Source organism: Oncorhynchus gorbuscha, linkage group LG09 (genome assembly GCF_021184085.1).
Source record: "Oncorhynchus gorbuscha isolate QuinsamMale2020 ecotype Even-year linkage group LG09, OgorEven_v1.0, whole genome shotgun sequence".
In the NCBI taxonomy this organism is placed as follows: domain Eukaryota; kingdom Metazoa; phylum Chordata; class Actinopteri; order Salmoniformes; family Salmonidae; genus Oncorhynchus; species Oncorhynchus gorbuscha.
In genome coordinates, this window is record NC_060181.1 from 77763824 (window position 1) to 77778088 (window position 14265).

At 44.4% G+C, this 14265-nt stretch overlaps 1 protein-coding gene across 5 annotated transcripts in view; it reads left to right on the forward strand.

Annotated features, from left to right (window-relative positions):
• Positions 1-14018, forward strand: part of LOC124044115 (radixin-like) — a 58284-nt gene extending 44266 nt beyond the window's left edge. For all 5 annotated transcript variants that reach the window (XM_046363580.1, XM_046363581.1, XM_046363582.1 and 2 more), the window contains 11 exons: positions 135-353; positions 1813-1964; positions 2370-2453; positions 2555-2701; positions 2975-3071; positions 4684-4847; positions 5310-5440; positions 9396-9556; positions 10936-11028; positions 12862-13071; positions 13365-14018. In XM_046363580.1, coding sequence (XP_046219536.1) covers positions 135-353; positions 1813-1964; positions 2370-2453; positions 2555-2701; positions 2975-3071; positions 4684-4847; positions 5310-5440; positions 9396-9556; positions 10936-11028; positions 12862-13071; positions 13365-13529 — 1623 coding nt within the window. In that variant the 3' untranslated portion in view covers positions 13530-14018. The remainder of the gene's footprint in view (positions 1-134; positions 354-1812; positions 1965-2369; positions 2454-2554; positions 2702-2974; positions 3072-4683; positions 4848-5309; positions 5441-9395; positions 9557-10935; positions 11029-12861; positions 13072-13364) is intronic.
• The last annotated feature ends 247 nt before the right edge of the window (positions 14019-14265 follow it).

The following is a 14265-nucleotide window of genomic DNA, read 5'->3' on the forward strand; positions in this document are numbered from 1 at the left end:
GATGTTCTCCAACAGTGAGGTGGCTCACACACTTGAGCCTCAATGGTGAGCAGGCTTTGGGCTAGGGTGAATCTGGGTTCTCAGTGCTACGTGAGGCCTAACCTGCTAACCATTGACACATATTGTGTTTTCAGGTGGTGAAGACAGTGGGCCTCCGGGAGGTGTGGTTCTTTGGCCTGCAGTACACAGACAGTAAAGGCTACAGCACGTGGCTCAAACTCAACAAGAAGGTGACGCAGCAGGATGTGAAGAAGGAGAACCCTTTGCAGTTTAAGTTCAGAGCCAAGTTCTTCCCGGAGGACGTGTCTGAGGAACTCATCCAGGAGATCACACAGAGACTCTTCTTCCTGCAGGTAACACACACACACACACACACTGAACAAAAATATAAACGGAACATGTAAATAGTTGGTCACATGTTTTGTAAGTAAGTGAGCTTTTCTCCTTTGCCAAGAACCCATCCACTTGACAGGTGTGGCATATCAAGAAGCTGATTAAACAGCATGATTATTTGCAGCTTGTGCTGAGAACAATAAAAGGCCACTCTAAAATTTGCAGTTTTGTCACACAACACAATGCCACAGATTTCTCAAGTTTTGAGGGAGCGTGCAATTGACATGCTGACTGCAGGATTGTCCACCAGAGCGGTTGCCAGATAATTTTATGTTAATTTATCAACCATAAGCCACCCCCAATGTTGTTTTAGAGAATTTGGCAGTACGTCCAACCGACCACGTAACCACGCCAACCCAGGACGTCCACATCTGGATTCTTCACCTGCGGGATCCTCTGAGACCAGCCATCCGGGCAGCTGTGGGTTTGCTGAACTGAAAAGTTTCTGCACAAACTGTCAGAAACCGTCTTAGGGAAGCTCATTTGCGTGCTCATTGTCCTCACCAGGGTCTTTACCTGACCACAGTCCGGCGTCATAACCAACTTCATTGGGCAAATGCTGAACTTCGATGGCCACTGGCATGCTGGAGAAGTGTGCTCTTCACGGATGAATTCCGGTTTCACTGTACCGGGCAGATGGCAGACAGCGTGTATGGCTTTGTGTGTGTGCGAGTGGTTTGCTGATGTCAACGTTGTGGAAATAGTGCCCCATGGTGGCGGTGGGTTTATAGTATGGGCAGGCATTAGCTACAGACAACGAACACGATTGCATTTTATTAATTGCAATTTGAATGCACAGAGATACCGTGATGAGATCCTGAGGCCCATTGTCATTCCATTCATCCGCCACCATCACCTCATGTTTCAGCATGATAATGCACGATCCCATGTCACAATTCCTGGAAGCTGAAAATGCCCCAGTTCTTCCATCACCAGACATTGAGCATGTTTGGGATCCTCTGGATCGACTTGTACGACAGTGACTTCCAGATCCTGGCAATATCCAGCAACTTTACACAGCCATTAAAGAGGACTGGGACAACATTCCACAGGCCACAATCAACAGCCTGATCAACTTTATGCGAAGGGGATGTGCCAAGCTGCATGAGGAAAATGGTGGTCATACCAGATACTGACTGGTTTTCTGATCCATGCTCCTACCTTTTTTTAAAGGTGTCTGTGACCAACAGATGCATATCTGTATTCCCAGTCATGTAAAATCTATAGATTAGGGCCTAATGAAATTATTTCAATTGACTGATTTCCTTATATGAACTGTCACTGTAAAATCTTTGAAATTGTTACATGTTACGTTTATTTTTGTTCAGTATTTATTGGTGTCCTTCATACTCAGAATGTACATTGCAAATCCAAACAAAGTACTTAAACAAGTGTGTGTGTGTTCCCTGCCCATACCAGGTAAAGGAGGCCATCCTGAATGATGAGAACTACTGTCCTCCAGAGACAGCCGTGCTGCTGGCCTCCTACTCTGTCCAGGCCAAGTACGCAGACTACAACAGAGACCTCCACAGGCCTGGCTACCTTACCTCCGACCGCCTGCTGCCACAGAGGTCCGTACCCCACACGCACCTCTCTCTCTCTGTCCCCTCTCTAACCCTCTCTGTGCAGAAGAGACTTCCACATTTCCACCTTCACTTCCTCTGTCCCACTCAAAGAATACCAGGGGAAGAGTCTTGTTGTCATAGCAACTCAGAGAATCTCTATTGAAATTGCTCCTACAATGGTTGAGGAGGCTGGAATGTCCTGCTACTTAATGAATTCTCTCCATTCTCCCCCGTTAGTGTGTGCTGGAGGGAGGGATTGTGTGCTTTTGTAAAGGAGTTGTTCTTCAGTAGAGTGGCTTGCCCCTCCCTCACTATAAATCTGTTCTGTCTTTTGATGCTAGGCCTCTAGTGTGGCCCTTTTTGAATAACCCTGTTTGAATAACCCGTTGTATTTTTTTGTGTGTCCTGCAGAGTCTTGGAGCAGCACAAGTTGACTAAGGAGCAGTGGGAGGACAGAATACAGACCTGGCATGAGGAACACAGAGGCATGCTCAGGTAGGGCTTTGTACAAGGCTCTATATGTGTGTTTCGTTATGAGTCTGTTAGTGTCAAACTTGCTTCTCTACACAAGTTGTAATGTGTGTTTGTGTCCACAGAGAGTACTCAGTGATGGAGTATCTGAAGATAGCCCAGGACCTGGAGATGTATGGCGTCAACTACTTTGAGATCAAGAACAAGAAGGGAACAGAGTTGTGGCTGGGTGTGGATGCACTGGGACTCAATATCTACGAACACGAGGACAAGTACGCAATACTGATATACAGTTTTTTGTTGTTATTTTAGAGTGGAAGGTGGAATATGCCATTCATCCACTAAGGTGGAACGTAAGAGAGCATACCTGAGCATGGCCTTGTCAGATATACTCCATGACACTATCGCCCTCTGCTGGGCATGGATGGTGCCTCTAGCTTAATTTAATACTACACTGATATGGGTGGGTAGTTACCTTCACATGGCATTGTACTGTACTAGCATAGTGTTGAGACAGTCCGTATTTTTCCTTCCCTTCTCCCCAGGTTGACACCAAAGATTGGCTTCCCCTGGAGCGAGATCAGGAACATCTCCTTCAGCGACAAGAAGTTTGTCATCAAACCCATCGACAAGAAAGCTCCAGTAAGTCAGTCTACCAGGAAGGTAGGGTTAGGCTTAGTCAGTCTACCATGAAGGTAGAGTTAGGTTTAGGCTTAGGCATAGTCAGACTACCATGAAGGTAGAGTTAGGTTTAGGCTTAGTCAGTCGAACAGGAAGGTAGGTTTAGGCTTAGTCAGTCTACCGGGAAGGTAGGGTTAGGTTTAGGGTTGGTCAGTCTACTGGGAAGGTTTAGGGTTGGTCAGTTTACTGGGAAGGTTTTAGGGTTGGTCAGTTTACTGGGAAGGTTTAGGGTTGGTCAGTCTACTGGGAAGGTTTAGGGTTGGTCAGTCTACTGGGAAGGTTTAGGGTTGGTCAGTCTACTGGGAAGGTTTAGGGTTGGTCAGTTTACTGGGAAGGTTTAGGGTTGGTCAGTCTACTGGGAAGGTTTAGGGTTGGTCAGTCTACTGGGAAGGTTGGGGAAGGTTTAGGGTTGGTCAGTTTACTGGGAAGGTTTAGGGTTGGTCAGTTTACTGGGAAGATTTAGGGTTGGTCAGTTTACTGGGAAGGTTTAGGGTTGGTCAGTCTACTGGGAAGGTTTAGGGTTGGTCAGTCTACTGGGAAGGTTGGGGAAGGTTTAGGGTTGGTCAGTCTACTGGGAAGGTTGGGGAAGGCGGGAGGAAACAATACAACACAATGTACAATAAACATTGATAATATAATAAAGACATTGCACTAATCTGTAAATTCGTAAAATGAGTGCTAAATTCCTTAAATGTAAAATTACCTGCAAAATGAGTCAACCCCTTTTCCTTTTCTTCCCTCCTCCTTTCCTCTCTCCTCTCTTCCTCTCTCCTCCTTGCCTTCCTCTCCCTCCTCCTCTCCCTTCCTCCGTTGCAAAATGAGTCAACTCCCTTCCTTTCCTTTTCTTCCCTCCTCCTTTCCTCTCCCTTCCTCTCTCTCTCCCTTCCTCCGCCTCTCCTCTCCCTTCCTCCGCCTCTCCTCCCCCTTCCTCCGCCTCTCCTCTCCCTTCCTCCGCCTCTCCTCTCCCTTCCTCCGCCTCTCCTCTCCCTTCCTCCGCCTCTCCTCTCCCTTCCTCCGCCTCTTCTTCCTTCCTCCCCTCTCCCCTTCCTTCTCTCTCCCTTCCTCCGCCTCTCCCCTTCCTCCTCCTCTCCCTCCTCTCCTCTCCCCTCCTCCGCCTCTCCTCTCCCCCTCCGCCTCTCCTCTCCCTTCCTCCCTCCTCTCCCTCCTCCGTGCCTCTCCCTTCCTCCGCCCTCCTCCCTCCTGCCTCCTCCCTCATCTCCCCTCCGCCCTCCCCTCCTCATCCCTGCCTCTCCTCTCCCCTTCCTCCCTCTCCCTCATCTCCACCTCCCTGCTCTGCCTCCCTCCCTCCCTCCCACTCCTCTTTTCCTCTCCCCTTCCTCTTTTCCTCTCCTCCCTCTCTCCTCCCTGTCCCTCCTCTCCCCCTTTTCCTCTCCACTCCTCTCTCTATAGGATTTTGTGTTCCCCTTCCTCCGCCTCTCCTCTCCCCTTCCTCCGCCTCTCCTCTCCCCTTCCTCCGCCTCTCCTCTCCCCTTCCTCCGTTGCGGATCTTCCAAGCGTATCCTGGCACTGTGTCCCTCCTCTCCCCTTTTCCTCTCCACTCCTCTCTCTATAGGATTTTGTGTTCTATGCCCCGCGGTTGCGGATCAACAAGCGTATCCTGGCACTGTGCATGGGGAACCACGAACTGTACATGAGGAGGAGAAAGCCTGACACCATTGAGGTTCAGCAAATGAAGGCCCAGGCCAGGGAGGAGAAACACCACAAACAGATGGAAAGGTACAGAAAGAACACATGCAAACATGAGGTTGTGATTCTGACCAGAAGGGGGCAGCATTGTATAAAATATCTCTGTACCAGAGCTATATAAAGGGTGGATCTCTGTATTCCCTTGATTCCTCAAAGGAGGTGAGAAGAGCGGATATTGGGAATTACAGAAATACAATTGAAATATTAGGCCGATCCACCATCCTAACACTGCTCTCGTGTGTCTAATGAGGCCATTTGGAGACAGCTATGGACTGGATATCTCTGTATTGCTCTTATGTGCATTTTTGTGTTTTACCTTTTTGTAAAGCATCTTGAATTTGCAGAAAGTTGCACCAGTGTTGTGATCATATTTTATACAACAATATATTGAATGATATGAGTAAGATATTCAACAATTAATTACATTTAATTTGAATATATTATTAGCCCATGCATTTTCATCAACTGAACTATGTCTCTTTTGTTTTACAGAGCCCAGCTAGAAAACGAGAAGAGAAAACGAGAGCATGCGGAGAAGGAGAGGGCGAAGATAGAGAAGGAGAAGGACGAGCTTGTCGAGAGGCTCAGACAGATTGAGCAACAGACGCTAAAGGCCCAGAAAGGTATCTACAGTTGAAGTTGGAAGTTTACATACACCTTAGCCGAATACATTTAAACTCAGTTTTTCACAATTCCCTGTATTTGGTCAGTTAGGATCACCACTTTATTTTAAGAATGTGAAATGTCAGAATAATAGTAGAGAGAATTATTTATTTCAGCTTTTATTTCTTTCATCATATTCCCAGTGGGTCAGAAGTTTACATACACTCAATTAGTATTTTGTAGCAATGCCTTTAATTGTTTAACTTGGGTGAAACGTTTCGGGTAGCCTTCCACAAGCTTCCCACAATAAGTTGGGTGCATTTTGGTCCATTTCACCTGACAAAGCTGGTGTAACTGAGTCAGGTTTGTAGGCCTCCTTGCACACACTTTTTCAGTTCTGCCCACAAATTGTCTATAGGATTGAGGTCAGGGCTTTGTGATAGCCACTCCAATACCTTGACTTTGTTGTCCTTAAGCCATTTTGCCACAACTTTGGAAGTATGCTTGGGGTCATTGTCCATTTGGAAGACCAATTTGCGACCAAGCTTTAACTTCCTGACTGATGTCTTGAGATGTTGCTTCAAGATATCCACATAATTTTCCTTCCTCATGATGCCATCTATTTTGTGAAGTGCACCAGTCCCTCCTGCAGCAAAGCACTCCCACAACATGATGCTGCCAACCCTGTGCTTCATGGATGGGATGCTGACCTTTGGCTTGCAAGCCTCCCCCGTTTTCCTCCAAACATAACGATGGTCATTATGGCCAAACAGTTCTAATTTTGTTTCATCAGACCAGAGGACATTTCTCCAAAAAGTACGATGTTTGTCCTCATGTGCAGTTGCAAACCGTAGTCTGGGTTTTGGTTTTAGAGCAGTGGCTTCTTCCTTGCTGAGTGGCCTTTCAGGTTATGTCGATATAGGACTCGTTTTACTGTGGATATAGATACTTTTGTGCCTGTTTCCTCCAGCATCTTCACAAGGTCCTTTGCTGCTGTTCTGGGATTGATTTGCATCTCTGAGACAGAACGGGTTTCCTTCCTGAGCAGTATGACAGCTGTGTGGTCCCATGGTGTTAATACTTGCGTACTATTGTTTGTACAGATGAACGTGATACCTTCAGGTGTTTGGAAATTGCTCCCAAGGATGAACCAGACTTGTGGAGGTCTACAATTGTTTTTCCTGAGGTCTTGGCTGATTTCTTTGGATTTTTCCCATGAGGCACTGAATTTGAAGGTAGGCCTTGAAAGACATCCACAGGTACACCTCCAATTGACTCAAATGATGTCAATTAGCCTATCAGAAGCTTCTAAAGCCATGCCATCCCTTTCTGGAATTTCACAAGCTGTTTAAAAGCACAGTCAACTTAGTGTATGTAAACTTTTGACCCACTGGAATTGTCATACAGTTAATTTATAAGTGAAATAGTCTGTCTGTTAACATTTGTTGGACAAATTACTTGTGTCATGCACAGTGTAGATGTTCTAACTGACTTGCAAACTATAGTTTGTTAACAAGAAATTTGTGGAGTGGTTGAAAAATTAGTTTTAACCTCTAGGCTAGGGGCGGTATTTTCACGTCCAGATGAAAAGTGTGCCCAAAGTAAACTGCCTGTTACTCAGGTCCAGAAGCTAGGATATGCATATTATTAGTAGATGTGGATTGAAAACACTCTGACGTTTCTAAAACTGTTTGAATGATGTCTGTGAGTATAACAGAACTTATTTGGCAGGCGAAACCCCCGAGGACAAACCATCTAGTAATCTTTGTTGTTGTTGAGGTGACAGTGTTTTCAATGTTTTTTCTGTGTGGATCTAGATTTCTAAGGCACTTGCTTGAAGTTCATATCGCTTCCACTGGATCTCAACAGTCTTTAGAAATTGGTTGATGTTTTTCCTTTGTGTAATGAAGAAGTAAGGCTTTTCAGAACCAGGGTTGAGTCTAGTGTACTGGTTGGGGCGCATGACCTGAAGCTTGCACCACCACCACTTTTTATCCGCCATTGAACACAGTTTATCCCGTCTTAAATTGCATCGAATATATACGTTAAAAATAACCTAAAGTTGTATTAGGAAGGTTGTTTGAACAAAGATTACAGGTAACTTATTAGATATTTTGAAGTCATGTTGAGCGAGTTGGATCCAATGTTTTTCTGTATCAAACGCGCCAAATAAATAGACATTTTGGAGATATAACGATATAATCGATATAAATGAACAAAATTAAAATTTTTGATTTTTATGGGACATATTGGAGTGCCAACAGAAGAAGCTCTTCAAAGGTAAGGCATGAATTATATCGTTATTTCTGAGTTTTGTGTCGCGTCTTGCTGGATGAAATATTGTCTGTGTTTGTTTGTTAGGGTGCTGTCCTCAGATAATAGCATGGTTTGCTTTCGCCGAAAGCCTTTTTGAAATCTGACACGGTGGCTGGATTATCAAGAAGTAAAGCTTTAATTTGGTGTATTGCACTTGTGATTGTATGAAAGTTAAATATTTCTAATAAATCAATTTGAATTTGGCGCTCTGCCATTTCACCGGATTTTGTCAAATTGATCCCGTTAATGGGATTTGATCCCTAAGAAGTTTTAATGACTTCCGACAAGCGCATGAACATTACACACGTGCATGCATTACACACGCTCGCACACACACTTACATGCGTGCATTACACACGTGCACACACACTTACATTACATAAATGCACACAAATTACATGCACATGCATTACACATACACCAACAACGGATACAACTTCAGAGGAACAATGTAAATGGGACTGATCATCTCACTTATTTTACATGTCATAGGTTATCATGCAACCAACACCCTGGAGTAACACTTACACCCGCTGTAGTTCACAGCTGGTGTTCAGACAAGTTCACAGCTATAGTACGCAACACTGGGATTTGCATACTAGCTCTTATTAGGAGGAGTGAGGAATGGGATATCATTTAGAGACCATAGGAGGACTGTTAGCTGTTTTATCATGTTACAGGGAGGGGGACATGAACATTCATTCTCTATAGTGTTGGCCCTAGCACCACGGCTGTCATAACCGAAAAGGACAGAACACACTATTTACATAGTGAACGGCTGGAGGGAGAGAGTTAGCTACAGCCCTGAAATCCCCAGCAGATCTAACGAATCACTGCAGAGCCATTCTGTTGGTAAAAGACAGGAGTTTGATTGGCTAATATAAAAAATGATTTGATCCTGAAAGTGCCATTCCAATCAGAATGATTGATTTCTACAGAATGTTGCCTCTAGAAATGCTCTCATCAAATATAGGTCGGGCCTGTCTCAGAGGTATCTCCCTATATAAACATTTGTGTTCCAGATTATTGGGAGATTATTCAAGTCCTCTTGTATTTCATGAGATGAATGTGTGAATGTGTGTCAGGAAAGATGGGTGCTGTAATGAACACAATGGGAGACGGAGAGCTGGTTTCAAGAGCAGGGTGCAGCAGGTGTTTATTTGTAAAGGACTACAGGAGGCGGCAGGTAGCTGGTTCCAGGGGCAGGCAGAAGGTCATACACAGGGGGTCCAAAAAGGCAACAGTACAAGCAGGGAAAAGACTAGTAACGTCATCCTGTGAGATCAGGCAATAGGTAGATAACAGGAAATACGATAAAGTACAGGCAGGGAATAGGCAAAAGGGGTCATTAGTGAGGCAGGCAAAAACTAACATACACGGGAGGTTTCAATTATGGGAAAAACAGAGCTCCGAATAGAAGTGTGTCACAAAACAAATACCTCACAATGATGGGGTGCAAAGAACTGAACCAAATGGTGTGTGATAATGACATACAAGTGTGTGATTGGGATCTGGAGAGTGAGCTGCGTTCAGGGGATCTATGTATTTGAGTGTGTGAGTTGCAAGCAAACGCTACAGGTGCGACTCTCGCTAAGATCTGATTATATTTGTTATACAGTAACATTGTTGTGTGTGTGTGGTGTGTGTGTGTGTGCACAGAGCTGGAGGAGCAGACACGCAGGGCCCTGGAGTTGGACCAGGAGAGGAAGAGGGCGAAGGAGGAGGCGGAAAGGTTGGAGGGAGAGAGACAGGCAGCAGAGGAGGCCAAGGCAGCGCTGGCTAAACAGTCCGCTGACCAGATGAAGAACCAGGAACAACTGGTAACACTTCACTTCACCACTTTCGATTAGGGTCCCGTTAACATACTTTCAGTGCATCCTTCTTTCCTTCCTTCCTTAAAGAAATCACTGATTTTATGTTAAATGATTGATGAATGCAATATAATAGACACCCTACTCAACTTCCTATTGATTGATTACCTGAAGGATGTACATATACCTACTGTAGACAGGTATACAGCAATTCTCTAAGCCATCGGTCTCTTCTGGATTGTCCAACACACTAAAACCTTTGTAAACACTCTAACCTACAACATATCTGCACTGTACCTGCTAAATTAGTATCACGTCAATACCTATGGTTCTATGTAAATGAGTGACACTGACTGACCTCTTGTAAACACCTCCCTTGCTTACAGAAAATGTATGGATGCTTTTACGACATGCACTCCAAAGGTGATATGGTTATTCCTCATGGTATTTAACCTGGAATCCCATAGCTCTACTAATGGCTTACAGCTCCAAGTGACTGACAGTAGGCTTATTGTTCATGTAACTGTTTCCACATCAAATTTGATTGGTCACATAGACATATTTAGCAGATGTTATTGAGGGTGTAGCAAAATGCTGGTGAGTTACCACCGCTCTAATATCCAAACGTTATTTCCGGCTGTATGTAATAATGCAAAGGATGCGTTCTGAGCTACAGTAATAAGGTGTGAAATAACATCCCAAAAAAGTACTGCCAAGTTAGTAGAGTTACGAGTGATACGGAGAGAGGGAGACAATAAGCCAAAGAGACTAGACACCTTTTCATTGGGTGTAGGGAAATAACATTTATACAGTTTTGGAAGGCCCTGAGGCAGTAACCTTTTAAGGGAAAAGGAGATACCTAGTCAGTTGTACAACTGAATGCATTCAACTGTAATGTGTCTTCCGCATTTTACCCAACCCATCAAAATCAGAGGTGCTGGAGACCGCCTAAATCAACATCCACGTCATCAGTGCCCGGGGAACAGTGGGTTAACTGCCTTGCTTGGGGATTTGATCCAGCAACCTTTCAGTTATTGGCCCAACGCTCCTACCCGCCAGGCTACCTGCCTATTTTGCAATGATAACTAGATATAATCTCTGGGTGCTGACAGATATCTGTGATTGAGGTGTTAATGTGCAGACGGCGTGCCCTAGGGGAAGTTCTCTGCTCTCACCACCCCCCACTCTCTCTTTGGTATTTCAAATAATATTTAATGGGTGGTATTACATGGTTAACAGTACTCACCATGAAACCATGTGTCAATTACATTTTCATACTGGTTGGCCCATTAAACCTCATGGGCGCCATGGTCAGCTCTTGCAGTCTGGTGGCCAGTGTGTTGGTGTATATGTCTGACAGAAGAGTGCTTTGTGCTTGTCTCTCGCAGGCCGCTGAGCTAGGAGAATTCACTGCCAAAATCGCTCTGCTTGAAGAGGCCAAGAGGAAGAAGGAAGAGGAGGCAACTGAATGGCAACACAAAGTAACGGCTACCTCTCTCTGATCCAGTGGCAGCTACTGAGGGAAGGATGGATCATAATAATGTCTTGAATAGAGTTAATAGAATGGTATCAAACATAAACATATGGTTTTCATGTGTTTGATACCATTCCATTCACTCCATTCCAGCCAGAACACTCAGTTCCAGCCATTATTATGAGCCGTCCCCAGCAGCCTCCACTGCTCTGCCCCCTGGGACTGACACATAAATAATAGTGTCTGTATTCAAATGTGTGGGGCTGTATGCCCTCAAACCAAATAATTTAACAGCATTCATAAGATCTAATGTACACTGAACAAAAATGTAAAGGCAACATGTACAGTGTTGGTCCCATGTTCCTTGAGCTGAAATAAAATATCCCAGAAATGTTCCATACACACAAAGCTTATTTCTCTCAAATTGTGTGCACAAATGTATTTATATCCCTGTTAGTGAGCATTTCGCCTTTGCCAAGATAATCCATCCACCTGATAGGTGTGGCATATCAATAAGCTGATTAAACAGCATTATCTTTACACAGGTGCACCTTGTGCTGGGGACAATAAAAGGCCACTTTAATAGGTGCAGTTTTGTCACATGCCACAGATGTCTCAAATTTTGAGGGAGCACGCAATTGGCATGCTGACCGCAGGAATGTCCACAAACTGTTGCCAGAGAATTTAATGTTAATTTCTCTACCATAAGCCGGCTTCAACATAATTTTAGAGAATTTGGACATGCGTCCAACCGGCCTCACAACCGCAGACCACGTGTATGGCATTGTGTGGGTGAACAGAGTGCCCCATGGTAGAGGTGGCCTTATGGTATGTGCAGGCATAAGCTATGGATAAGGAACACAATTGCATTTTATTGATAGCAATTTAAATGCATAGAGATACCGTGATGAGATCCTGAGGCCCATTGTCGTACGCTGCCATCACCTCATGTTTCAGCATGGCCCCATGTCGCAAGGATCTGTAAACTATTCCTAGAAGCTAAACATGTCCCAGTTCTTCCATGAACTGCATACTCACCAGGAATGTCACCCATTGAACATGCTCTGGATCTACATGTACGTCAGTATGCTCTAGTCCCCCCCCCCCCCCCCCCAATAACCAACAATTTAGCACAGCCATTGAAGAGGACTGGGACAACATTCCACAGGCCACATTCAACAGCCTGATCAACTATATGTAAAGGAGAGAAGTCACGCTGCATGAGGCAAATAGGGGTCACACCAGATACTGACTGGTTTTCTGATCCACGCCCCTACTTTTTTTCTTTGACCAAAAGATGCATTTCTGTATTCCCAGTCATGTGAAATCCATAGTGAATTTATTTCAATTGACTGATTTCCTTATATGAACTGTAACTCAGTAAAATCTTTGAAATTGTAGCATGTTACCTTTGTATTTTTGTTCAGTATATGTATGAGTAAGAGCTGAGTTTTTAAAATGGTGTGCTTGAGCCAGAACAATATGTTTTTAAGATGTTATTGTGTCCCTTATTTGCATGTTAACCCCCAGTTTAGTATGTGTGTGTCTGCGTGAGTGTTTTATTGTTTTTGGAAAGTCTCTGGTCTACTCAGGTCCCACACCGGCAAGCAATTTAAATACAGGTGTCCCTGTCTTTTGACAAAGTTGTCTTGAAATGTGTTTGTGTTTGTGTGTGTGTGTGTTTGTGTGTGTGTAAGCAATAATGTTTTTGTGTTTCCTGTTCCAAATAGAATATTGAAATGTGTCAGTACTGTATGATTTTTATATATGATACAATAGATGAGTAGTTTATTGAACACCAAATGACAAACAGTTATTCCCACATTAACCCTCCCGCCAGGCCATCTCAGCCCAGGAAGACCTGGAAAAGACTAAAGAGGAGCTGAAGTCTGTGATGTCATCACCCCCGGCGCCGGAGCACGATGAGCAAGATGAGACTAACGCAGAGGGCAGTACCGAGCTGCACAGTGACTGGGTCACCAGCCACCGCAGCGAGGAGGAACGTGTCACAGAGGCCCAGAAGAAGGAACGCGTCAAGGAACAGCTGCAGGTAGGCTCAGGAAGACGTGGCCTCATATCATTAGGATGGATAGACCCCATACAGGCTCAACAAGATAATAATCAAATACGGTTTTATTGGTCACTCGCATATTTAGCAGATGTTATTGTCGGTGTAGCGAAATGCTTGTAGCTATCAACTGCAAAAAAATGTAGGGTTATGTTTAGGGCTAGTGTTGGGGTCAGTAGATCAACAGTTTGCTGATAATATGTTGAACAATACACCATCTGTCTGCAACTGTCAAAATGAAGTGTTCTTTGCTTTCCCCTCTCCCTCTTTGTCAGGCTCTGAGTTCAGAGTTGGCTCAGGCGAGGGACGACACCAAGAAGACCCAGAATGACATGCTACATGCGGAGAATGTGAAGGCTGGGAGGGACAAGTACAAAACCCTGCGCCAGATCCGACAGGGCAACACCAAGCAGCGCATTGACGAGTTCGAGTCCATGTAAGAGTCAGCGCCCTCCCAACCCTGCGTTGCCATGACAACAGCTCACTTTCTTGGATAGCCGACCCTGCTCGTTCCCACCCCGTTCCCCCAAATCCGTACTTTCAAAAAGGCCAGAGGTGTGTGGATTCAATGTCCCACCCACTACTCCTTGCCAAAGCTCTGCCCACTAGCGGTTGGCCAATCAAACCGCTCCATGCTTAGAGCTCCACCCAACCACATCTGGAATCATCCAATCTGGAATGACAAGCAACATATCCTGCCGAAATGAACTTCTCCTTGAGCAAAGGATAATTTAACCCTTGCATGTCTGATGTAAGAATTGATTTTTTTTTTAATAATGTAGAGAGAAATTAGTGAATATCTTGCTTTTATTGAGAGAATTGCCATCTGTAGCTTTTTGATGTTGACAAGCATGTATGTAAAGCTTTAAATATCGTACCTTACTTTTTTTTGTTTGTGATCAAGTATTTAAATGGTTTTCTTAAACTGCCTTATTCGTCTCATTTCATTTACATTACTTCAGTTTTGGTTTCATATTTAACTGTGGTGAGTTAGTTGTGCTCTAGTCTTGGGTCAGCTGATGTTGAACCAGTGGTTTAATTCCTTCAGAATTTGAACACAGCTTTTTATTTGTCCCTTCAAACCTATACGTTTGATGTGTGATTCACCGTCCATTGACGGTTTTGTTAACATATATTTTGGTTCACAATAAAGAATCCATGTATATTTCTTACTTC